Here is a 25,806-nt window from a genome sequence, read left to right on the forward strand (position 1 = left end):
GGGGGTGCAGTGGCTGCGGAGTGACGGGAGACGAGCTCGTCACCCGTCACTCGCCTCACACACGTCAACGTTTCACACGCCACATGTGACTTCACGTTTCACTTTCCTGGCAAATTTGACACTGCTTGACCGACATTAAAATATTCTAAATATTATTTTACCATGACATTTGACCGAGAATATGCAAAAATATAAATCTCAAAAAGAAAAAATGTCATATTCGGCAGAAAACCTTGTAAATATGATTTTGATAACTTTCTCGTAGATACCTGGTTAAGACATTTTTCTTTGTGGTTACAAAAAACTGACTGAGGATGTAAACACATTTTATAAAACACTAGAAATACTAAGATTTTTCCAAGATTCTTTCCTCCCCTTTCACATGCCGGACCTGGGCCAATTGGCCCTTGCTTGGACGTGTTATCCGAACAGATGACAAATGTTCACAATAGCAAGGGACAGCCTGGTAAAGACCTTTTGTTTTGGAGAATTTTACTATTTGATAACTTTGTGAATAACCTCATGAATAGGAATTGGAGAAGTTTCACTTAATGTCGCTGACCGAGTAACGATTTTTGCTTTGAATTTCTAAAAACAGACTAACTCTTAACTTTAATTTGCATTGTTAAACTCTTTACATACATACAACAAGCTGGTAAAGACGTTTTAGAGTTTTCACTTAACCGGAAACTAGGTAAACAACTTTACATTTTTCAAGCATCTAGTAAAAACTCAACATCCTAACAATCACGATTTTCACCTACGGATAGCAGCTGGAGAGAGAAAGATGGTTTTTGTGGGTGTGTTGCAATGCCTGTTTGCAAAATTTCACTTGCAGATCAGGTAGAGATTTTTTGAAAACCATTCACAAAAAACAAAAAAAAGGACTTTTTTTTTCTTCCCCCACGTAAAGACAACGGACAGTTTTTACACCCACGGCTGACGACCTGGTAATTATTATGATTATTATTATTATTATTATTATTTTTTTTTTTTATCAATTTAACATACAACTTGTAAAATATATTGAGAGCCTGGTTAAAACAAACAAACAAAACGTTGCGATTTGGAAAAACTTCCCTGTAAAGACTTTTAAAAATTTGCACTCACAGATGACAACCTGGAAGAGACATGTTTAATCTAGAAGTAGTGTTCTCATAGTTTAGCACCATTGACAGTAACTTAGCATTGCTCCATTTTTTTTCTTCTTTTTGTTTACCCTTTAACATGCACCGACTGCCACTTTACTTTGACGAGCATATGTGTTGAGGTTTGGAGGTTGTTCAGCGATCCTGGAAAAGTTTGTCACTGAAGTGTCCAGAGCAGAGCTGCCAGGTTATTTTTAGCCTTTAATCACCTAACAAATTCACACTCTGCCCACAGGACAAATACCTTACACCCCCTTCACCCTCACAACCTGTATGTATTTCGGGGTGTGTGATGACTTTGTTCCTCGTGTGTTTTTTTTTTGTTTTTTTTAATATACTGTACTTGTTTACAGTATAGGAACTGTACCAAATTCTACTGAACCAAATGAAGACTACTGCTATTCCACAGCTCTCTGGACACCATAAATATTCAAAACTAAATACCTTATAGAAATTATTAGCAATAAACACTACTTAAAATGCATTTGCATGAATGAAGACTTATTTTTAAAATATTGCTAGTCTATAACCATTGATGCAACATTGCTGTCATGTGTTTTGTTTTGACTGTAGTACGCTGAAAAGTGTGGAGGGGGGTTACAGAGTTAGGGCCTTGAAAAAGCTCTGCGGGGACACCTACAGGTTAGGCCAGGATGCTGTCTAAGGCCACAATGTACCTGACTGACCTGGACGCCCGAGCAGACTTTGGTCACATGCCGCACTTAGCTCCTGGGAAGTTCAGCTTCTAAATATACATAAAGTTTGATTGACACACAATAGCAGAAAGTATTTCTCAACGCGTGTAAAGTGAATCAAAAGGCAAACTGTGTGACTAGCTTGGGACAGGTGTGCTATTGCTTTTCTCAGCCCAAATACATTCACAATCCAAATTTTATGTAAACATCTAATTGGATATCAGATAATTGAATATAATAGCATTTTAATTTTTCAACATGTGACAGCAATCAAACGGCAAAGTGTGGCTACGTCACAACGGGTGTGCTATTACTTTTCTCAGCCCAAACATTTTAACAATTTTAATTACTGGACATTTTCTGCAAAAATCAAATTATTCCTCGGAATACTAATAGCAGCAAATTTTTCAACGAATGTCATGTCACTCGAAACAAAATGTAGTGCAAGGTCATAGCAGTTGTGTTATTGCTTTTTTCAGTATTAGTACTTCTGCATTTCGAATTATTAGACATTTTCTGCAATCATCAAAAAATTTAACAGCAGTTAATAGCATTTTCATTTCTCAACAAATGTGATGGCAATCAAAGGAAAGAATGTGGCTATACTTCGGAAGAGGTGTGCTATTACTTTTCTCGGTCCAAATACATTCCGAATTATTGGACATTTTCTGTAATCATAGTTATAACATTTTATGGCAATAAATAGCATCTTAATTTCTCAACAAATCAGAATATGTGACTACTTTGGAACATGCGTGCTATTACTTTTCTCAGTAAAAATACTTCCACATTCCGAATCATTGGACATTTCCTGCAACGAAAAGCACAATTCTTCAAAATTTGTGAAAAAGTCTGAAGAATGCGCAATAGTGAGTTCATATCATGTGATCGAGGAGGCCGGGTGGGCCGGCTATAGTCTGCCCCCCGCACCCGCCCCGCCCCTGCTGAGCGCAGCGCTTTCTTTGTGGTCCATGAAAGGTTCGGGGATTGAGCCCCAACAATAATAAAAAAAAAAAAAAAAACGGTCCACGAGGGTGACAAAAAATGTTTTTACACTCGCAGGCGGCACTTGAATGGGGCAAGTAACTGGAGTCTGGCCAACTCGGACACAGAAAATGACAAAATAAGGCTGCAGTTACCTTGCTTTTGGTAGCTGCAGCAGTCCACATTGTGGAAGGTGAGGGCAAGGTGCGCATACAGAAATCTCAAAATTTGTATGACTCAGTTGGCTTCATTTTGAGCAAGGGGAGGCAACAGTCAGAAGCTGCCACCCAACTTCATAGTGCCCCTGGGAGCTGGGGTTAGAGTTCAATGTGCAAACCTATCACCCCCTACTGGAGAGACGTGCAAGACAAGAAGCTATGATATACAGCAGTCAAGTACAGCTACCTTTCTACTATATTTAGGCAGCTTTCCAAATTTGAGTTGAATATTTATGTATTGTCCCCTAAGGTCAATTACTTTACTTAATTTGGTGATTGACAGATATATGTGCAGTCATCCAACACATGAAAACCAAGTACGAATGTTTCAAGATGACAAAATAGCGAAGCATACAAATATCACTTGAGAAGTACAAAGAAAATTACCTACTTCAAGTAGTCCAAACTCTTTCAATATCTCTGCTGTGTTTCTTCATTCTGGTAGCTAACATTCAAAGAAAGAAATTGTCAATAATGAAATTAACATAAATACAGCTTTGTAGAAAAAAAGTGAACATTTACCTTTGTATAGGACTTGATACGTCAAAGCCTACGGAGTATTGCATAAAATTGAGTTATTAAAAAATAAATGACTACTTGTGTCTTAAAGTAAAGTTAGCCTATTTTTACTTACTGGCAACACTCCAGTCAGTACTTGAAACTTCCAGTCCGTTTTTCTCTGTCGACATAAGTTCGTGTGAATACAATAAGATTAAGAAGCTTTTGTCTTAGTTACGGGCCTTCAACCTTATACTAATTTGTAATAGCAGCCTAATTTTTCAAAGCATGCAATGTTAAAGGACAAAATGCATGACTAGTCCAGGACCAGTGTTTAACTTTATCTTTTCAGCCCAAACATTTGTCCGTTCGGTACTGGAATTTTACTGCAACATTGTGATTCTTTGACTTTTGTTTTTTTTTTATTAAAAACTATTAAAAAGAAAAAGAAATGAAAGGTTTGGATGAAAATGTGCTTTCGTTTCACTGGATGCTCAACATAGAAAGCACAATTTTTCATTACAATAGATCACCTTGTATTACACTGACTTTGAAAAAGTATTGATAGCATTTTCAAAAATTTCAATGGAGTAAAGATGTTTTAAAATTTGTGTTCAGACATACCAGGGAAAGAAAAAAAATGCGTACTCTATGTATTGCAATTTAAGTATTGTTATACAATGTTACTTTTACCTACATGACATGACCATGCTTGCAATTAAATCACTGGCCTCTCAAAATAACCTTTCCCGGTGAAATGTATGGAAATAATATTCATCCCCAAAAACAAGCATGTTTTCTTTGGTATGATTTCAATATTTAATTCTACTGACAGCTTCTTTCTTCCTAGCACCCACTTTTTCCCACAGCTAAAGGGAAGGAGAAAAAAAAAATGGGGGAATAAATACAGCATAAATTACAGTACCTGTCCTTTGACGTGAGGTAATGTGAACTGATAGTGGCCGGATGTTGTGAAATTTCCTGCATCCATCTAGTGGTAGAGAGACTGTCAAATTGTTTACCAGAAAACAACATAAAAATAAAATGATGGCTAGAATCTTGGAAAACACGCAAGTTCAGGGAGTCAAGTTATGGTAATGCTAACTTTTTGTTTAAAATAAAAACAACTGAGTCGTGAGGTTAGAAAAAAAGAAAGTCATTTATTGAACACGAGCACACCAGCAGATATGTGTGCACACATACGTTCATATTTACACACTGAGGCACATTCACACCCGAGTCAGCGGCGACACCCGGGACGGCCCGAAGGCGCCTCAACGGGCTCGCTTAAAGGTTTTTCGATTTGAGTCCGGTACTAAGGCGCAACCCCGACCGGCGTCCCTGTAGGTGTACCGATAAGCGCTTAACACCGAAAAAGATGCTCCACTTGTCACTGCGATTTATCCAAATTAAGTTCGATGGCCATCATTTCAACAAAGTAAATACAGGAAGTAGCAAAACGAATTTGAAGTCATTTTTGATGGCGAATCCGTTAAACGCAAACCTGAGTTTAGTTTTTTTTTCTTTTCTTCCCCTTTCTTTCATGGGAGAAACTAAATGAAGAATAAAAGAAAATTGGACAACAGAAAAACTAAAGCAGCCAACTCACCCGTCACGATTTGCTGTGGAGCATTTGCTTATTTTCTTTGAAAAGAGCCTCTTGGAAAAGAAAAAAGGTACAAAAAGAGGAAAACGGACACAAAAGGAGAAATAAATATGTTTTTAAAAAAATAAGGTGGGTGGTTTTTTTTTTTTTTGTCCCTTTTGCGACTAGCCCAGTTCATACTGCCCTCCTTTGTTGAAGAGATGCCGCCAAAACAATTGATCCTACTCAGCGTGGGATGCTACAGCCAGGTAAAGGAGCGACACATTTCATTGCGTAGCTTTTTCACCTAGCGTAGCCTCAGAAGAGTTGCGGTGATGTCGTTTGGGAAGATCCTCTTGCTTGATTTTCCATTGCGCCCTCTAGTAGTTACTTGCAAACTACTTGGTGGTGATACGTGCTGGGAAAATGGATGTTAACACCTTGTTTATTTGATTTTTATTTTTTTTTGTCCAAAGAAAAGCCTAATTTTAAAAAACTAAGCTTGAGTAGGAATAGTGGTGTCGCACAAAAGATAATGCGTAGCTAATTTGGATCGCGTGTGGCATTACTTTGCTCAGCTGAAATATTTCACGTTCTGAATTCTGACAAAAAAATCAAATTAATTGCCAAACATTTTAACGGGACATAACATTATCACTTTACAATAGATGGAAGGTCAATCAAAGGAAAAATGTAGATCTTGTTCTGATGTATTACTTTGCCCAAACAATATTGGACTATTCCTGAAAACAAGTGAGCCTAAGTTTACGCAACAGATCCGACTTCAAACAACAAATGTGCATGATTATTTTTTGTACGTTTAATAGCAGCATCCTCATTTCATCAGATGTGACGCCAACCAAAGCATGAAATGTACAACTGGCTCATAACGGGTGTGGTATTAATTTTCTAACATAAATGCATGTACATTCCAATTTCATGAAAACAACAACTTAAATGTCCAAAGTTTCGATGATCCGTAATATTTTCATTTCTCAACAAATGCACCTTCAAATGAGTTCATGAGTGTGCCATTATCTTTCTCAGACCAAATATTTGCACGTTCCACTTTACTGCAAGCACTACTAAAAAAAAAAAAAAATTAAAAAAATTAGGTATTTCCAAATGTGAAAATGTTTAGATTGCAAATGTTTAAACTGCATGTAATAGCTGCTGCATTCCTCAACAGATGTGACTTCACTTATGTTGGCAAAATGTATGACTAGTTTAGAACGCGTGTGCCATGACTCTCCTCAGCTCAAATACTTTGCAAGCAGTTGGGCAAACAGCCACGATGGAAAAGGCATACTTCTACAAAAATGATTTAACAGGAGTCAGGGCAGGTGGGCTATTACTTTTCTCTGCCCAAATATTTGCACGCCAAGCTACGAAAGTAAATTCTGTAGAGTAAATGAGACTGTTTAGTGTTGGATCAAATAGACTCAGTTTTAGAGTAAAATTAACACTTGGAATAGAGTAAAAAAAAAAATAATTGACTCAAGGGTGGAGGAACGAACTCACGACCTTCAGCTTGGGAGACAGCCGATCTACTCCCTGAGCCACACAGCTCCTGCTCTCTGTTAGGATATCGCTCGTGTTAGCTGCAGCTGATTCCATGATTCCATGGAATCTTCCTCTCCAAGAGACCAAAGAAATCGTTTTTTGGTCTCTTGAAGATAAGCAAACAGTAGGAGGGGCATAGCTCAGGTGGTAGTGTGGCAGTCTGTCAAGCTGAAGGTTGTGAGTTCGTTCCTCAACCCTTGAGTGACTTTTTTCATTTTTTTTTTTTACCTAGTGTAAATCTTAGCCTACTTTAAAGTAGTCTAAAGGAGTCTATTTGGTCCCTCTCTAAATGGAGTCAAATTTACTGTAAATACAGTCAAATCTACTCTACAGATTTTACTGTGCACCGGTACTGTGCAAATATGTTATCACTGGAAAAACCCAGCCGTCTCCAAGGGGAACAGCGGTGTCACTTTTCAACGGATGTGACGTCAACCACAAGAAAAAATTGACATCAGTTCAGAACAGGCGTAGTATTGTACAAATATTTGCATATTCCAAGCTATTGGGCAAACAAAGCAATACTGGATAAAGCATGTAGCTCTGAAACTAAAGTTTTCGTAACGTCGTCATTCTTCAACGGATATGGCAAAGGGGGGAAAAAAAATTGTATGAATTTGCTAAGGCCAAATACTTGCATGTTTCAAACTATTTTTTTTATTTTACTGAACAACTATCACCTGTAAAGGAACATAGCTCCAATTTCTTTCAACGGCATATATTAGCATTGAAATTTTTCAACCTATGTAACCCAAAGGACAAACTTTGCAACAATCTCATGACCGGTGCGCTATTACTTTTCACAGCCCAAATGCATTTATGCTCTAAATAGCGGACTTTCCACACAAAAAAACAAAACAAAACAAAACAAAAGCATGTATCTCTAGATTTAGTGAAAAATTTCATAGGTGCATAATAACGATGCCATTTCTTTTCTTGGGCCTTGTGAATCATTGGATTTTTTCCCCTGCGGATTATAGCACCACTCCGTTATCCAAAGAAAAGAACGTGCAGAATCTCCTTGTTTGTTAAGGAATTGGATGCTATCACGACAGCTAAAACACTCACAGTTGGTTGGCGTGATTGTCTTTTCAAAACCACCGTCTAGTTCCGCCTGAACTAATTCTCCAAACGACATCACCGACATTTAAAATCGAGGCTTGGTGGCAGCATATCGGGATCATTAGCAGGCTAAAACATTCCATAACTGTCTGGATGCCTCCCAACCCCGAAACAATCCCAAAAAGACACCAGAAACCCAACACCCAACCCCTCCCGTACATTTTTTCATGGGCGGCGTCTCATAGAGCTCCGCGGTACAAATGAAGGAGGTTTAACATAAGAAAATGTTGGAAGCGCTACTCACTATGGCCTTCCTGTTGATGTACTAACAATCTACCCGTCCAAACCAGACGTGCTACTCTGCGCCACTTTCCTGCTCCGCTTGCTCCTGCGAGTCCGTGTAAATGTCCTGCACCAGCAGGACTCTGGCAAGGAGGCTCTCCAGCATGTGGAGCTCTAGCGGCGTGGAGGTGAACCAGGCCCCGTCACCGTCCCAGGCAGGATCAGGCTGGGCGTAGAAGAAGTCCGAGCGCTCCAGCAATGACGCCGGACTGCGGCAAGAGGAAAACAGAAAAGTTACTCAAGTGTTGTGGTGTGATTTGGTGACGTCGCGGCTAAGGGCAACAGGAATCCTCATCAATTCAGTTATCACTGAAGTGTCAGTATGTAAACCAGCATGGATTTATAATCACAGTACACCCACTTCCAAAAATTCACGGATACAGTGAACCTCCAGTTACCAAGTCCCACCTGCTGTAGGTGGAAATCTGTCATATTGAAAGAGTGCTCTGTTAGTGCACATTCAAAATGTATGAAAATACATTTCCTGACATAACAAATTGATGAATCGGCCTGAACAAAACCAAGCAACGGAGGATAGATAACATACCACTTGGAGCGGTAGAGCTGGAAAAGGTGTCGCTCTTGCTCCGTGACGAGACCTAGTAATCCTGTGTCGTCGTCTTCACAGTCCTGATGGTCTGGCTTCCTCTTACGAGACTCCTTTTCAACTATGGGACAAACAAAGCATAGCTTATGCTACGTGTAACTATGTGGACAGGTCCTATATTAAGCTATTCTATGTAGCCATGTTAACCCATGTTGTGGTGTCCTTGCCATAAATGCAATGACAATAAAAATAGGCTTAATAATTTCTTTTGGTGTTTTGGTTTCACAATTCTTCTCACAATTGAGAAGGTGAGGGGAAAAATATATATATTTGAACAATGCAGTATTAAAATTGTACAGTACGCTCAATTATGTAGCTTGTTTAACTCACCCTGAGAGAGGGGAGAAGGCACACGGACGCAAGCTTGGCTCTCCCTGGTGGTGACGGGGTGTGTGGCGTCCGGGCCATAGACGTCGGCGAAGGACAGGCGCAGGTGCTGCTGGGCACTGCGTAAGCGCATGCGCTTGGCGTTCAGGTAGACCAGCGAGCGCAGCAGGACGGCGGGCGTGGTGCTGCCCAGATGTCCACCCGCCCACAGACACTGCTCGTCCACACGGCTCCACGCGGAGCCTGCGGTGTCGACAAAAGCGCCTTAACACCGCGTACTAATGTCAAAGAAAAGACTTAATGCAGTGGTCAACATTATGCACAATGTGAAGATTTAACAGATTCTTTGCATACCACTAGAGGGAGACTGCATACCACATTCAGAATACAGCAACGAATTTTGTATTGCAGTGAGCGTCTTCATATATCAAAACCACAATCACAACGTGTCAGGATGTGAACAGCAAAGAGGTATAATCATGAGACGCTACACACTAGCCAAAGTACTAAATCATTACGTTTGACAACAAATGACTCACTCAACATATCAAGGTTAATGTTAGTTGGCTTGCTAAGAAAAATCAACTTGATTGATCAGTGGTCAACAAATTATGTCTTTGTACTCACCATCAGGAAGCAGGCTGGGCTTCCAGTTCTTCAGAACCTTGTTGAGCTCCTCCCCAAACTCCTGGTAGCAGGAGTCGCTGAAGATGTCACCCTGTTGGCCATTGGTGTGAAGATGCTAAAAAGAAAGACACAAAACACAACTTGGATTTTCCATTTCCAAAATGGTTGAATAGATTGACAAATGGCCAAGTGATATTAGTGTCCTCATATTCGAATGATCATCACAGTATTCAGGATGTGAACAGCAAAAGGTTTAAATCATAGGACACAAAACATCTAAAAAAATAATAATGATACTACAAACAAGTTTCTTCTTTTTTTAAGAAGCACATCAATCAAGATACCTGTATACAACAAAAGCACAGAAGATCCCAATGATGGTGGAAATTAAAAAATGTTTAAAATGAATAAAATCTGAAAGGATGTTATCAAAATTACAGATCGAGTTTTCACTTACATGTTCGTGTCAAAATGCAAAAATCTGAGCTTGCAATGCAGCCATGCTGGGAGTTGCTGTTCTACCATGTGCAGCAGTGGGAAGAGGGAAGAACTGTGCACCACTCAAATGTGACCCTATGGAAACACTCTGCTCAACTTTTGTTCCGACCCGAAAATGGTGGGAATTTTGCACGACTGACAGTTAATAAGGCAAACTTTCACCTTTCACCTGTTTTGTAACAGCTCATCTGAATCTAACCAGTTTACTGCATCATTACACCTTTTTGAAACTTTGCTTTGGATCTGGGGAATGTGATGTGATGTGATGCTTTGGTTTATGCAAGACTTGAATAGCCAAACTACAGTACGCCTAAAATGGCACCTATTTGATTTTGAAAGCAAATAGGTGACTTCCTGCATCTTTTCAGGCATGAATTCTTGAAACTTTTTGATTTTTAGGTTTTGTGTATCTCCTACTAGGGACAGACATAGCTAACAATTTTCCTATTGCTAAGTGAAAGTGAGAGAAAGCCAACCTTCTGGATGCCGAGGCAGAGGTAGTAGATGCTGTCTGGTGCGTATCGTTGGCCGTTGGGCCGGCACACCTCCCTTACGAAGCCGCATAGCTTGTCGTTCAGCTTTTCCGCGCACATTTCCAGCACATCGGTTTCAGTGGGATTCACCAGAGCTGGATCGGAGGCTTGGGGGTCCGCTGTGCATCCATCTTTGCCACCTGAACCCATCCAGCGTCTGAAGGCATTGACGCCGTAACGAACTTTCAGGGGCGGCGAGCGAACCAACGAGGCTCTGACCAAGCTGCGTTCTGCCGCCAGCCTCTTGCTACCCTGTAACACAAAGACGACTGTAACATTCCGCTACTTTCAAAGTTAGAAACTTTACGTGGGAAATTTATGCAAATAAACTCATTTGCTATACTGAAGATTGGTTATGATTCCGAAGTGAGTATTTTAGCATAAACCTGACTAAAATCATCAGCGCTTTAAGACACAAAACATGTGAGGCACATGGCATTGTGATCGCTAAAATATGCATACTCGTGTCCTTGGCTGAGGTCGTGCTGCCTGCTCGTCATCCTGCTTCTCCGCATCCTCCAGGACGGACGCTGAAGCTGAGGAGGAGGATGGAAACGTCAATTAATTAGAATGAAACAGCATTTCGAGACCAACAATGAGTTAGTGGTTGCACAGAGGCCCCTGGTAACAAACTACAAGCTTGCTTTGGCGTCACCTATGGACAACACACAACCAATTCTACTATAGTAATCCATCCCGATATGGTGGTCCTTCTTCTATATTGCGTATACTTTTCTCCACAGTTCCTGTGGTGTGAATTTCACAAACGATTAACCTTGAGGGAAGTCCTCCTCCAGGTCCATGTAGCTTCCCTCCTCTTCCACCTCCTTTTCTTTCTTCACGTTCACATCACCTTCCTTCTTCACCACTTTCTGCTCCTCCGGGCCAGCGGTGATCATCTCGTCGTCCACATGCTTACTCGTCTCCTCGAGCTTGATGATGTCTGAAACAGGCATCTCTTTCACATTAGTCATATTAAATTGGGGTACACACGTACCAACAATTGGGCCTAATTTGAGCATTTTTTTTATTCTACCTTGTGATCCATGTCAGCAAAGGCCTGATGGTGAGATGTACCTACAAGAGTGGTTATCATGTAGTATGGGGTGTGTTAAGAGTGATTTTTCTTTGGTGAGGTGTGTGTCAAGCGTGATTATCCTGTGGTGTTGAGATTGATTTATCATGTACTGTGAGGTGTGTTAAGAGTTCTCCTTCCCAATCTGTTGAGAAAACTGTTGAGGCCAATGATCATAAATGTTGAACCTGCTCAATATTTACTATATTTAACATTTTCTCCAAACAAGAGAGAAAGAGTCACGTTTTGGGCATGCGGTAGCTACCTGCTTTGTGGTCCTCCGATGTTACCCCTGACGGGGATGGCAGGTCCTCCTGGGAGGCGACGGGGTCCGAGGGCGCCTTGCTTCTCAGCTCCTGGATGGTTTGGACGATTTGCTCGGTGCTCTGCAGTGTGGTGGGCAGGAAGACTGGCACGGGGAGCTGGCAGAGGGACATGCTGAGGTTAGTTCACCAAACCATGTACATCAACTGAACTCCAAATCTAACCCGAGGTCATCAGCAGCAGCATCCTGACTAGCAATACCCGTCAATTCAATTCTTACTGGTAGGGGCATAGAGAGCGGCGTGGGCGTCAGCTGTGAATACATGTTCATGGGCATGGGGATGAAGACGGGCACGGGGATGGGGACAGGAACGTACTCGCGTTTCACGCCATCATCCACATCTGCGTTGAAAAGTGAAGCTTAGTTTTTGACTGATCACCATCATATCAGGTGTGTGTATAGGTAAATACTTACCCGTCTGTATGGGTTTGCTCTGCATGTGTGGCTTGCAGTAGGTGGCCTTGGTGAGGGTAAGCGGCTTGCAGAGGACTGCCTTGTTTTTGACGTCTCTTATCAGGCCGCTGCTTGTGTACGCCGCCGTGCCCTGGCTCACCAGCTGCATTGTGGGACGACGACATTTAGGGGTTTGACAATATGACAGATTGAAAACACTGTCAAAGTCGGACTCACCCCAAGTTTGGAAGCTTGTGATTCAATGCCTGAAAGGAAACAAACAGTTTGTGACATTAAATGTCAGACTTCTGTGTCTTTTTGGTCATGGACTATTCATTTTTAAAGTAGGCTGTCTACTTATAGTAGACATGTCTACCAAATTTTATGTTGCCAAGTAGAATGGGGTATGAGACTTCTTTCGGGCACGGCTTCATGAGACTTTTGTGGGTTTACTCATCACAGACACGGCCAACAATTTTCATACTGCTAAGTGAAACTGTCTTAGGGGGCTGAAAAAATTTGAAATGTCCACTTCAAAAGTCAATGGCACAAGGGAGTGTTAATCAATTGACATATGATTTTCATCCATACCTGTGCAGCTGTTCTCTGGGCCTTTCTGTGTGGCCAGGATAGGCTCGTTCTGCTGGCAATAAAACCGGAGCAGACACTGCTGGTCACAGAATTGCTTCATCTCCGACCGCCACATCACAGACTCCGTCAGCTGGCCCTGAACCTTGCAGCAGTCGCAGCGCGCCGCCTAGTGAACATGCAGAGACACTGTCAGAATACGGATTTCTGGACACAGACCGTCTATAAAAATAATAGGATACTTTATATGTTAATAATAGGACGCTTTACATTTTAAGCTGTAAAACGCCTCACCCTTTTATACACTTTTTTTCAAACGAGCCATTTAGATTTTCTCACATTTCTCTCGTTTAAACATTCTCAATGTTCAAATCTTCACACGGTTTAAAAAAAAAAAAAAAAAAAAAAAAAAAAAAAAAAAAATGCATGCAAAATTGCACTAAAAACACAGAGCAAAAGTTATAACGAGGGAGCAATACTACAAGAAAAGTTGTATTTTTAAAATTAAGCTATAATTTCATGAGAATAGTGAGATTTTTTTTCAGGAGAAAAAAAAAAAAAGCTATAATATACAATTTTAAACAAGCAAACGTCCATTTTCTTTAAAAAAAAAAAAAATGAACAAAAACTTTTTTTCTGCCCCTGCAACAAAACACGATGAGTCTGGTTTTACGACTACAAGGCTTTACTTCCCAGCCACATTTTACTATCCTAACAAGGTTGTAACTAAATTCTCATGATATAATATGGTGTTTTCTTATGTGTATGCTAATATAGTTTTTTTCAAAAACGGACCTTGTGGTACCAATCGTGGAACTTCTTGGCGCAGGCCTCTCCACAAAAGTCCCGCGTCATGCCGCCGAGCTGCCGCGTGATGCCTCTCTTGCACATCTGGCTGCAGTGGTTGCAGCTGACGCACTTGAGGCCCAGGCGCTTGATGAAGTCTTGCTTGAACAGCAGTTTGCAACCTGGAACATAAAAGGCAACCAAAATGGACCATTGTAGCGGCCGCGGGTGAGGATGCCGTGTTACCTTCGCTGCAGAAAGGTTTCTTCTCGCCCGAGAAGTTGCCGGTGGTGTGCAGCGTCTTCTCCTCCTGGCAGAATTCACACAGGGTGACGATGCAATGCAGCTTCTTGTAGTCATCGCAGCACACCTTACTGCAGAATTGGTACACTTTGTCCTGAGGGACATATGGACAGACGTCAGGCACAGAGTTCTCCCTTGCACTCATAGCTTCACTCAGCTGGCCTGGAAATATTGTGGTACCATTACTACTTTTTGCATGGAAAAATACAATTTTATTCTCATAACATATCAGACCTCCCACTCCAGCGTCTCCGGCTTGACGCTAAACGTTCCTCGACAGTAGTTGCACTTGAGCTGTACCGCGGCGGTGTTGTTTGAGGACAGCGTTGTCTGTCCATTGGTGGTCGTCTGGAGTGTGGCACTCTGTAAGCATGACCAGCAATCTTAAAAATAAAAAAATCCACCAAGAAAAAAAATAAAAATAATAATAATGATATCATAATCATAACGAACATGCACCTGGAATTTGGTGACGCACTGCGAGCTGCAGAAGTTGAGGACGTTTCCCTCGGGAAGCGTGGCCTGATACTGAGGTAAAGAGTTCCTCTTGCAGAAGTGACACGACGGCTCCGCATCTAAACAAAACGTGTTTTTTTGTTGTTGTTGTTGTTTTTTTCCCCCTTTTCTTTTTTTTGAGAGCAAGAGCAGAGAATTTCAGTAGATGCTGATGTAGTGGATATGGCATGGATTAAAACCTCCACCAAAGAGGGGAGCCGTCAACCTCGGGCTGACAAGGCAAGCAGAGCCCCCTTGGGCCCCGCAGGCCGCGGAAGTACCAGGGCACAACTCCCCGGGCTCGGCTGGAGAACAAACCCAGGAGCCCGGAGCACCCCCCACCCAGACACGGCCCGTGCCCCAAGCCCAGTGCCCAACGCAGCAGAACAGGGCACAGCAGGCCCTCACGGCACCCCACCAGCCCATGATAATTTTGTTTCAGACTGTTTTTGTAATATCACTATACTTATGTTAATTATACTTCAGTATTTACAAAATGTTAAACCTTTATTTTTACTCTTCCTCTCTGGTTCATTTGAATGAATTTTTTTTTAATGTTATTTATTTTTTCTTATTGTTGAAAGGTAATTGTTAAATTATTTTTTTTAAATAAGATTTTACGATTAAATTTACTATTAAATAAACAATGATGAACATTTACTATCACTCAAATAAATAAGTTAATAAATAAAATTTAACAAACAAAAAATAAAAAAAGAGAGAGTGAGCGCATACAAATATACTGAAAATTACAGCTGAGCACCGGTATCGATTCCCAGGTACCGAGTATTGGAACAGTACCGGTTCAAATGTGAAAAGGTACCCATCCCTAGTTTTTCCTATTTTTATTGCTATTCTATCGAAAGGACTCTCAGCATAAGAGCTTCTTTTGCGAACAAAAGACTTTGATTTGGATCTTGCGTCAGACAATGTGTGGAGGATTTCAGTTATTGGCGTAATTTTTCTGTATGCTCATTCCCTTGGACTTTTGGATTGATTTAGATTTTGTGTGACAAACCATGCTGTTTCCTGTTGTCACCAATTATTTTGGTTGTCACCGTTTTTTTTGTTTTGTTTTTTAACCCATTTCAAATGAGCCAACAAGATTATCAGCATGAGGCCAGTTTTTTTTTTTTTTTGTGAACAAAAGATTTTCGCTCCTGAAAGACAAGCGTGGTGCATTCAAGTCCAACTGTTTGTGCTGTAATTATTTTATTTTGGTGGATTTCATCTCCCTGATTTTATTCCCACTCGCTTGATAGGACTCTCAGTCAGAGACCAGCTTTTTGCGAACATTTTGATATGGATTTTGCGTGACTGTCATGCTGCATTTGAGTACATCTGTTAAGTGGTGCTTGTTTTATTTTGAAAGCTTCCTACTTTCTTGATGCAGTCCAATGTCCTTTCTCAGATGGAGCTGGTATTGACTAGCTTTTTGTGTACATAATGACACAATTGACTCCCTCTTAGGAGCCTTTTATCAAAAAAGAAGAATTGCGCTAGATTGTCTTCTCCTGCTAACCTGCACATTTAATCATTGTCACTTATGTCTACTCACGGTGGAAGGTGGTGGCAGCCATCTTGGCCTTGTTCATACAGTTGGTGGAGCAATAGGAGCCCATTGTGCCGTCAGCAGCTAGGCCCAGGACCACCTCGCCCGTCTTGATTAAGGTCTTGCATGTCAGGCAGCTCGCCAGCTTGCTGTGAGCCTAAAGACACACAAAGATGACCACATGTCCCTTTCAAGGAGTTCCTGAACCCAAAAAGTGGGAGAACACCCTGATGTAAATGATGTTTTGGCTGCGCTGGCGAATATGGTTGGTCTAATGAGTGGCTGTTGCCAAGCAACAATGACTACACTTCAGCCTTCAACTTATTGATACTACCAAAGTGTTCAGCTGAGAGCTTGTTCAGGGAAAAACTAAAAGATGGAATGATTGAGTCATTACTGCGAATGAATAAATGAACAAGATTGTACAGTGAAAGTCCTTGACTGTAACTATGCTACACTGACACCTCTTTAACGATGAACAATAGAAATAAACAGAACCGCTATAAATTATTGGGGAAAAAAAAAAAAAAAAAAAAGGTCCAGCCCATGGGCTACAATCACATGCTTAGTACGATTGAGCAAAAGGAAAAAAAGTTCTGGGTCCCTGCGCTACATACAAGCACATGTGAGACCATAACTAATTTTATCACTCCTCTTGCCATTTTTCCCCAGAACGGGCCACCGTGCATGATAGAAATAATCCACAGAGTGCAATATAGGTGTCATTTTATTAATTCAATCTCACCAGTTATTTCTAGGGCCCAGCACAATTGAAATTCACAGAACAATAATCCACAGACAAAAAGATCCAAGGCATCCTCACTCAGTCACATGTGCGGACAATATAAAATCGTAAAATAAATAGAATTGCTCCTCTTTGCACAAGAGAAATACAACACATCATGAAATAATCCCCAGAGTCAAATTAAAGAGTACCTGCTTGAAGTCCCTGATGCATTTCTGACAACAAAAGCGCTTCTGCTGTCCGTCCACCAGAAGGAAGTGGTTGGCGGAGGCCCTGCTGGGCAGGTAGTCTCCGCACTGCTCGCAGCAGTTCATGATGAGCCCGTTGGCTCGGCGGTATGCATTGAAGCACATGTCGCTGCAGATCTTGTGCGTCACCGTCTTGAAGCTCACTTCGTGACGGATCTGCGTGCAAGTGATAGTATCAAAGGGACTTACTAAGTTGCTACTGCACTACAAACAGAACTGCAACGTGGTACAAGCAGTGGAAAACAGATTTGACACGTAGCGTAATGTAAAAGGTTTTGACCCTTACCATGGGAATATTTGAGATTGGACTTAACCAGTCAACCCAGGAAAATGATGTGTAGGGGGCTCACTGACCTCAGTAATCTTTCCGCAAACGGTGCATTTGGTTTTGAGGCTAGACTTGGGCGGGTTCTGCTTGTTCTCATAGGCGCCCAGGCAGCCGGTGCTGCAGAACTCCTGGAAGGACTCGCTTGAATCCACCTGGGCCACGATGGTACCTTTCATGTTGGTAATGTCCCTGCAGGGTGGGTGACAGTGATGTTAGCAGAGACCCCCAAAAAACTCCCCAAGAATGGCAACCCGAACTGACTTTTTACACATGGTACAGCTTTTCTTGGGTGCGGGTTTGTGCGAGAAGGCCGAGAGGCAGGTGGTGGAGCAGAAAAGGTGTGTAGACCCTTTGCGCTGGTACGCCGTCTGACCTTTCTTCAGAGGCTTCTTACAGTTTGCACATGTCACCTGCGATAAATCGGAGAGGCCATGAAATACGATGTCAATGCACTAAAAGCCAGGCTACCAAAAAAAACAATCCAATGAATAAATACTACTTCCTTTTGATCCCCCTTTAAATATGAGGCAAATATGGTACATGCAGCTTTACCTTCACCGTCCTGGGTTGAGGCTGGGTGCCCGGTGAGGAAGAGGAAGACTGTCCCGGAGGTTTGGGCAGGGAAGTGGCGGTGGAAGAAGAGTCCACCCCCGTCTGCTTTTGGTTGCGAGGCACCGACGCCGACTGGGAGATCCACGAGTCTGCAGGGACCAAGACAAGCCTGTGTCATCTATTTTAATCCTCCATTTCACCACACACTTCAGTTCCAACAGCCATGACTCCACCAGGAAGACCAGTCCAGCTGTTCTGTGTGAACGGTACCGATGTGCAACGTGTGAGGGGAGGTTGAAGTCGACTGTAATTGTCATCATCACAGCCGGGAATAAGCAGTAAAAAAGGCGGCTTTGACAGGCAGTGTGAAAGGTAGCTGATACTACCTTGGGAGCTGGAAAATTTACCGGTAGACTTCAACCCGTTTTGTCTGTACCTTACATAAAGTGACCCAAGGGAAAATATGAAAATCACATCAAATTTGAAGGACAGTGTGAACAGGGCTTGATACTACTGGGGAACACGGCAGTGGACTGTGTGGTGGGCATATGACTACCTGTTCTGTTGTGCGTCCCAGCGTCACCATTTTGCACTGCCGAGCCCCGCCCGGGGTTAAAGGAAGCGCTCGGTCTTCTAGACGTGTCATCGGGAGTCAGGCTGTAGGCGCTGCCGATCTGCAGACTGTTTTCCTCCGACACGCCGTCACCCGACTGCATGAAAGTGGCTTCGTGTTACACATTTACATTTGCAAATGTAGCGCTATCCTGCTATACCGTGGTCCACTGTTCATGCTTTATTTTTTTTTATTTTTATTTTTTAAGAGATTGTGTAATATGGGTCCAAATTCAAAATTACTATTATGAGTGGGTCTGAAACAAATGGCAGCAATAAATAGGGGCTCACTTTCATCTAAATCATTCTCATCTTACCATTGGTCCTCCCTGAAGCGACGTCACCGAGGTAATCATCAAGTCGGCCCTGGTGTCCCTTTTTTGGCCCAGCGTGGTGACGTTGGCGATGCGGATGTCCGAATGTGGTTCCATGTGGCTGAGGGTGGTGGGCGAGGAGCCGCCCCGCTTCTCCTCAGGCTCCTCTTCGTCATCGATGACAATGGGCTCGGCCGCCGAGGCGGGGATGGAAGGCTCGGACGTGTCGGGCGTCGCAGCGACGGGTGGCGTCACCTGGGCGGGCGGCGCCTCCTCAGCTGCGGGTGTCGCCTCGGCGGGTGACGTGTGTTCCGTCTCCATGCCAGTGGGGGCCTCCAAACACTCCTTTGATGTGGGCTGCGGCTCGGGGGCCTGCTCCTCTACCAGAACCACGTCATCGTCGTCCTCGCCTCTGACCTTCTTTGGTGCCTCGTCGTCACCTGTTGCCGTGGCAACCGGCTCCGGGGCCTCCACAGTGGGTGCCGCCGCGGCCTCCACGTGCTCCCCCACTGCCGCCACCCCCGCCGTCGCCACCTCCTCCTCCGGAACAGCAGGATTGGGTTCCGACTCCCCGTCCATTGCTAAGGCAACCACCTGGAACATCGTCCCCCACAAAATGGCAATTAGTTAGAACCTGGTTTTCCCCTGAGACACCCCGCCCTGAGACCAGATGCTGTGGATACAGATATGCCTATTTTGAGTAAACTGTGCAAAAAGGGTAAAAGCGGCGTAAAAGCCAGCAAATTAATCAAAGAACATGAACAATGGCGGATTCACACTATCCTAATTCACGATTTGATTTCAACTCACCAGTCCATATCTTTAATTTTACACACATGATTGTGTGTGATAGCCAGTGTGAAAGGGGCTTCATTATTCTATTATGGAAAGTTGCAGCACAGGCTGTTAAATTCCGGCACTATCATTATGTACAAATGTTTTTGAGGAGAGTGTGAGAGAGGGGCTTGTGAAATGCCGATGATTGTTTTTTTTTTCTTCTACGTGTTTCGTCATCAGCAAATATGCTGCTTGACTTGAACTCCCCGTTCTGTATGGCTACCTTACCTTATACACAGGACAGCAACAAGCGAAAAAGTGCTTAGATGGCCAATGTGAAAGGGCCTCAATTATGTGACTGCAGAAAACCGCGTTCACGCACATGGCCATGTCCCGCTTGGGTGATTCCTGGGTAGAACGGAACAAGCTCATGAATCCCTACTCCGTTATGGACTGACAACTCCGTGTAAAACGGGCTCGTGTACCTCCAAAGAATTCATCAAAAGCCATAGAGGCTGCTTTCCACCAGTTTTACACTATTGGCAAATTTGCGGGTCTACTTCAACCCCCCCATTCTGTTAGGGTACCTTGTGCACAATGTTCCTTAAATGCTTTGAAAAAAGTCGACTTAAATGGCCCGTCTTAAAAGGGGCTTCATTATGTAATTGCCCGAGGCTGCTTTCATACGTCCTGCTTTGGGCGCTCCTGCGTGAGAAGGCACATGCTGCTAAATCCCAGCTCAACAGTGGATACGAATATGCCAATTTTTTGACAAAGCTGTGTTAAAGAGGTTTGTGTAATTCCAATGAATTCATCAAAGAACACCTGTGTAACCTTTTATTCAGCACAATCCGGCAAATGACTTTCAAAATAAAATGCACTGGTGGTGACAAGGGTAACGTTGGGCTAGCCACCGCCTACGCTGCCAATTCTACTCCCCTTCTCACCTGCTCCTTGTCCCATTTTTTCCCCCTCCTTTGTTGCCGCGGCAACCCATGAAGCTACACCTTGGTTGCCATGGCAATAGTGTGGCCCACCACCAGGGACGCGCTCTCTTAGCTCTACATCTGGCGTGCGTCGTTTTCCTACGCGTCAGGGGGCCGTGTAACGGGGAAGGAGGCAGGGGGTGTCATAGATTGGAGCGGGTGGGGGGGTCGCCTTTCCTGTCACGTGCTAACGAGAGCGACAGCGGCGAAAGCTGCTGCATCAAAAGCCGACCCTTAACGCATCACAGGCATGATTAATTGATTGTGTCGTTTGCATGCTCGGACGTCGCCTAGATGGGCCGCTGGTTTGGCGTACGGCCATTTTGAAGTGAAAAACGATTCTCTGTGGAGTGGGGTTGGGGGGGGGGGGGGGCAGGAAATGCGGCCTGACATGCTTGGGAGAAGGAAGCTGTTTTCACACATATGCACGCACATACTGACCTCATATCCAGTCAACAAATAAAAGTCCAATGTTTCCCCGTTCCCCGATTTACCTTACTGACTGACAGTTTCACACAGTCCACAAAATGGCCGCCAGTGCCTGTGCCTTTCACGCGGAACACAGCCAACCAAGTGTATGTGTGACTCCCCTTTCACATAGATAATGAGGGAAACAGTAGATGTGACATACGCAAAGCTGCCATTTTGTTGCCATTTGTTGTAAAACACAAACGTGTTGGAATATTTCTGAGCGCAGCATACTTACCATTTCACGCTGTGTAATATTTAATATATAAAACACGATAGTGTGTAAACTGTAAACTGTACGCTGCAGCAGATGTCTTGACCACAAATAGAGCCAACGTGGCATCTGTAAAGCTGACATTTATGACGAGTTTAGAAAACAAAATGCATTCCGGGGCAAAGCTAGCATTGAAGACCTCCCTTCTAGTAAACATCTCACCCAAAAGGACATGGGGTATTGGCTGCAGTTAATTAAATAAACACAGCCGCCTTACTAGATGGGAAATATGCTATATTACCATTTAAATTATAAAAAAAAAAAAAAAAAAAAAAAGTCATTGTACAAATAAAGGCCTCTCCACTGCTTGTCTCGATCAGACGCCGGTACTCTCTGCCATTGAGTAGACTGCAATGCAGAGGTGTGAACACATTTGCATTAAACATCCCCCCACCAATATCAACTTGACACTGCATTGGCATCACTTCCACATCTGGCGCAAATAAAGGCCTCCTACCAGTAAATGCCTCACACTAAATAATGGAGACTAGCTGCAGTTGAATAAGTCATTGCATCCAGATACTCTGAGGAACTACACAATACAAAATCTATTAATACATCTATTTAAAAAAAAAAAAAAAAAAAAAACATACAAAAGATATAAATAAATACCTCCCCTTTAGTTGACAACTTGACATATTACCCCAAATGGAAAATAGGCACTTACCTCCCTTTAGTAAACATCTTACCCAAAATGAAATGAAAGCAGTCTCTACAAGTTAGTAAATAAGCACGTCTTCACAATATATGAGTCAAACACACAACATAAAATTAAGGCTGGGCATTATATCGAAAACATATCGGTATCATGATATTAAAACAACTATATTGCATATCACGTGTTTCCCAATATCGTGCAGCCCTACATAAAATGTAATACAAATGATCAAATTTAGATTTCAAAGATCTCAAAATGAGATTTGCAACACATTTGTACAAATAAAGACCGTGTTCCTTGTATATGTTTATTAAAAAAAAAAAAAAAAAAACGCCACGGACTTCCGACTTCCGTAAGTCACACATCAACGCTGTTTCCGGTTACTGTTGTGCCATATAGGCCGCGTTCCAATAGTCGCACTTCCACCCTTGAGCCCCTCAACTGCACGTTCCCATTGATTGGTGCGAGTCTGTGCGGTGTCTCAATTCAACGACGCATTTCAGCATACGTATATCCCATAGGGTTCACAATCACATCCAGCCACTAAATGAGTAAATATGCTTCAATTGTTATAATAAAAACATGAGTACAAAATACAAATCTCTTATCTAATATACTCCTTGTCCCTGAAAGGTGCCTGACCCTCTCTGCAGTTTAGTAGATAAAAGGCTGCAATGCACAACACCTAAATGGAAAATTAAGACCTCAAACAACTACCTTCCCACAGCCTTATGACGTAATCACCAGGTTACCTGGGGGAGAATGGGGGGGCTGAAGTCGAGCTCATCATCATGTCGCCTCAGTGACGTCATTTGCACAACTGGCGCTAAACAAAAACACATGAGAAGCAAGGTAGGGGGCGAAATGAGCGTCAAACGCATGCCCACACTGCAAATGGCGGCCGTTCCGGTTGTTGTTATTCTGCGTGTTGTGTGGGTGGAGATGTGAGAAACCGGGCACAAGGGGCGCCACGTTCAACTCTCCTTGGCCGAGCCTTGATCACCGATTTCGGCCGAATGGTCGAACACCCCCACCCGGAACCAACTTGGCTGGTCCAAAACTTTAAAACTGTGCAACCCCCCCCAAAAAAACAAATGAGCGAGGGGTGAATGGTAGTAAGGGGGCTTGGGGGCCTCCCAAGTTTTGTGCGGAGGTTTACCGAGAAACGTGGTCCAACTGCGCCATTGTGGGCCAAAGCGCACAAATAAACGAGGTTTGCAACGTCACAAGCTGCACATATACCGGTGTGAAAACGACTCAAATGTATCAAATCCGAAACCGGGATTGGGATTAAAAGGCCATTTCGGGGCATACCTTCTTTAATTGAAAAGTTCGTCGCCAATCGTGGCGCAATCAGGCTGCAATAGCACCGAACGTCCGATAGGGGCGTCCTTCCCCACCACCACATCAACACCCCTCCACCCTCCCCCCTTCGCCGGCGTCACGTATCACATGAACCGGGCTCCGCGATTGTGTCATGGGGCGTTAAACAAGCTACACTAACCATCGTGTCGTACGTTATAAAAATGTAATTAAAAAAAAAAACAAAAAAAAACGACGGCAATAATATCCATAAACATAACAAGAACCCCCCACCCCCCACCCCCTTCCACCATTACCGCCGTCGCCACCCAGCGGGAAACCAGTGCCTAGCGTCCGCCATTGGGGCTCTAAATGAACAATACTGGGACACACATCGTTCACATTCAACTCTTTAACGTGTCTCCTCGCCGCCTGTGTCAAGACACGCGGGCGGACGGAGGTAAGGGGAGGCCCGACAAGGCCAAGCGTCGGCCAAAAAGTTGCCCAAACTTTCCACTTTGAGGGCTTTGGCAAGCAATGTAGAAAAAGTGAAAGGAAATAACGAGGAGACTCGGGTGATTCTTACCGGAGTAGAGCTCGACACGGTGTAGCGCCACTTTTGTGCCTTGACATTAATCCCGGAAGGCGCATGCGCACAAAACAACACCAGCCAATTCCACGCTCCAAGATCGTCCGCGATACAGACGGCTGACTCATGTCGCATTTAGTGGCAGCAGACTAGTTGTCACGTGACGCATAAACGCGAGCTTCCAACGCGTTAAATATCCAATTACTGTTGTCAGACTGCTTCCACTTGCTTCGCAAACACCATTACGACATTTTTTGTCGGGGAACGCCATTAAATAACTCAAAGCTGACATCCATTCGCCGGCCACAGTCTCAACAACAAAAAAAGAGCGGTAGCCATTTTGAATGGACACGGAAGTTCGAAGAAATTTTATTTTAAAGGCTAATTCACACTTATCGTACTCGAGGGCTTAGAATGCCGGGAATATAATCTAAATATAAAGGAAACCGCGAAGAGTAAGAAGGAAAAATCACGACAAAATTATCCGGAAGTGCCGTGTAAAAACACTGGGAACTTGAAGCGAAGTGAGAACTCTTACTTTTTCGTCGCCGCGTCACACTCCGATCACCCACCCTCACCACCACCCCTCCCTCCTTCGTGTTCTACGCATGCGCAAAGGGTGTCACCGACCAGGCAATTAAATTGGCCCCATTAGGAAGATTTCACCTTGGCCATACCGAAAACATTTGCTGTTTAACCTCACATTTGGACGCTATCGGCGTCGACGCTAGGGTCGAACCGATCGAAAGTGCTTGGAGTTCGGATCCAATCAGGAGCGAGAATCCGGGGTGACAGAGTTTACCTTCCATTCTGGGAATTTAAAAAAACAAACAAAAAAAAAACACCCGGACAGAATGCAGGATGGAAATGAGTTGATTTGCTGTTAAGTGACAATAAAGTACACACACGTACATAAATTGTGAGTAGGAGTCTCGACGGGTGCGTTCAAGTACACAACATGGCCGAACCAGGTGCGTTCAAGTAACCGAGCCTGAAGAGCGTCGCGTGCAAGACATTTCCATGGCGTCAGTGAAGGCAGCAGGGAGGGCTGACTTTGCTCAAGAAGGCTTTTGTGCTCCCATCCCGCATGATTTTCTGCTGAAATATTCTCTTTCGTCCCGTCCGGCGCTTATTCAACAAAAAACAAGACTGAATGAGTATTGTTGCCTTTAAATATTTAGTTTTGGAAAGATGAATCATGTCGTGCCAATGGGCACCGCTGCAAGTACAAGCCCCAACGCATGTTTAAAGAATTAAAGAAAAAAAAATACAATAACGGCTTTTATTGTTTTGTTTTTGTTTTTAACTGAAATTATAAATGAAGCAAACAAAAACTTGAAATAATTTGCTTTTGCTGTTTGGAGGACCAACCGTGCAGCATAGTTACTTCCGATTGGTACGGAGCCCCTCTGGTGTCAGGGTCTGATTTTTTATTTATTTTTTTGCTAATCTGTACCCACAGTTTAGCAATCTGTACCCACAGTTTAGTAAACTGTACCATCAGTTTAACAATCTGTACACACAGTTCTATTTCGTCCCTCCCGACCGCCAGAAGGCCTTCTGGCGGTCGTCCGGGACTCATAGAACCGTAGTTACAGTTGTAACTTTCGTTTAATAAACTGTGCCCACAGTTTACTAAACCGTACCCGTACCGTACGGTTTAGCACTTCTGTGGAGTTATGTAATACGCATGCGCACGCAACGTTCGAGTGGTTGCTTGACAGCAGTATTAGCAGCGAACGGCTGCTT

The 25,806-nt window shown here is 43.2% G+C and overlaps 1 protein-coding gene across 5 annotated transcripts; it reads right to left on the minus strand.

Annotated features, from left to right (window-relative positions):
• Positions 1 to 4,683: 4,683 nt before the first annotated feature.
• zmym2 (zinc finger, MYM-type 2) lies at positions 4,684 to 24,613 on the minus strand. 5 transcript variants are annotated; one of them, XM_077536526.1, is made up of 24 exons: positions 24,055 to 24,247; positions 19,007 to 19,597; positions 18,634 to 18,787; positions 18,078 to 18,226; positions 17,787 to 17,935; positions 17,552 to 17,714; positions 17,141 to 17,353; positions 16,211 to 16,361; positions 14,617 to 14,732; positions 14,392 to 14,520; positions 14,101 to 14,251; positions 13,864 to 14,036; positions 13,072 to 13,237; positions 12,718 to 12,746; positions 12,502 to 12,643; positions 12,307 to 12,428; positions 12,028 to 12,184; positions 11,463 to 11,630; positions 11,150 to 11,223; positions 10,631 to 10,939; positions 9,657 to 9,771; positions 9,033 to 9,272; positions 8,643 to 8,763; positions 4,684 to 8,304 (listed from the first exon to the last, which is right to left on the minus strand). In XM_077536526.1, the coding sequence occupies exons 1-24, from the start codon at positions 24,190 to 24,192 to the stop codon at positions 8,109 to 8,111; spliced, it is 4,116 nt and encodes a 1,371-aa protein (XP_077392652.1). In that variant the 5' UTR covers positions 24,193 to 24,247; the 3' UTR covers positions 4,684 to 8,108. The 5 variants fall into 5 exon arrangements, 4 of the variants coding, with proteins under 4 accessions (XP_077392652.1, XP_077392653.1, XP_077392650.1 ...); XM_077536527.1 differs by lacking the exon at positions 24,055 to 24,247 and adding an exon at positions 24,596 to 24,613 and having other exon boundaries at positions 8,159 to 8,763; XM_077536524.1 differs by having other exon boundaries at positions 8,159 to 8,763; positions 24,055 to 24,248.
• Positions 24,614 to 25,806: the final 1,193 nt, after the last annotated feature.

This window comes from Festucalex cinctus, chromosome 11 (genome assembly GCF_051991245.1).
Source record: "Festucalex cinctus isolate MCC-2025b chromosome 11, RoL_Fcin_1.0, whole genome shotgun sequence".
In the NCBI taxonomy this organism is placed as follows: domain Eukaryota; kingdom Metazoa; phylum Chordata; class Actinopteri; order Syngnathiformes; family Syngnathidae; genus Festucalex; species Festucalex cinctus.

What these genes read in the sequence shown, in the direction of transcription:
- zmym2 (XM_077536524.1), bottom strand. Translation starts at nt 24,192, where the DNA reads ATGCGACATGAGTCAGCCGTCTGTATCGCGGACGATCTTGGAGCGTGG. An exon ending in GCATCAGGGACTTCAAGCAG is followed by an intron (nt 16,362 to 17,140) that starts GTACTCTTTAAT and finishes GTGTGTCTTTAG; the next exon opens with GCTCACAGCAAGCTGGCGAG. An exon ending in GCCCAGCCTGCTTCCTGATG is followed by an intron (nt 9,273 to 9,656) that starts GTGAGTACAAAG and finishes TCGACACCGCAG; the next exon opens with GCTCCGCGTGGAGCCGTGTG.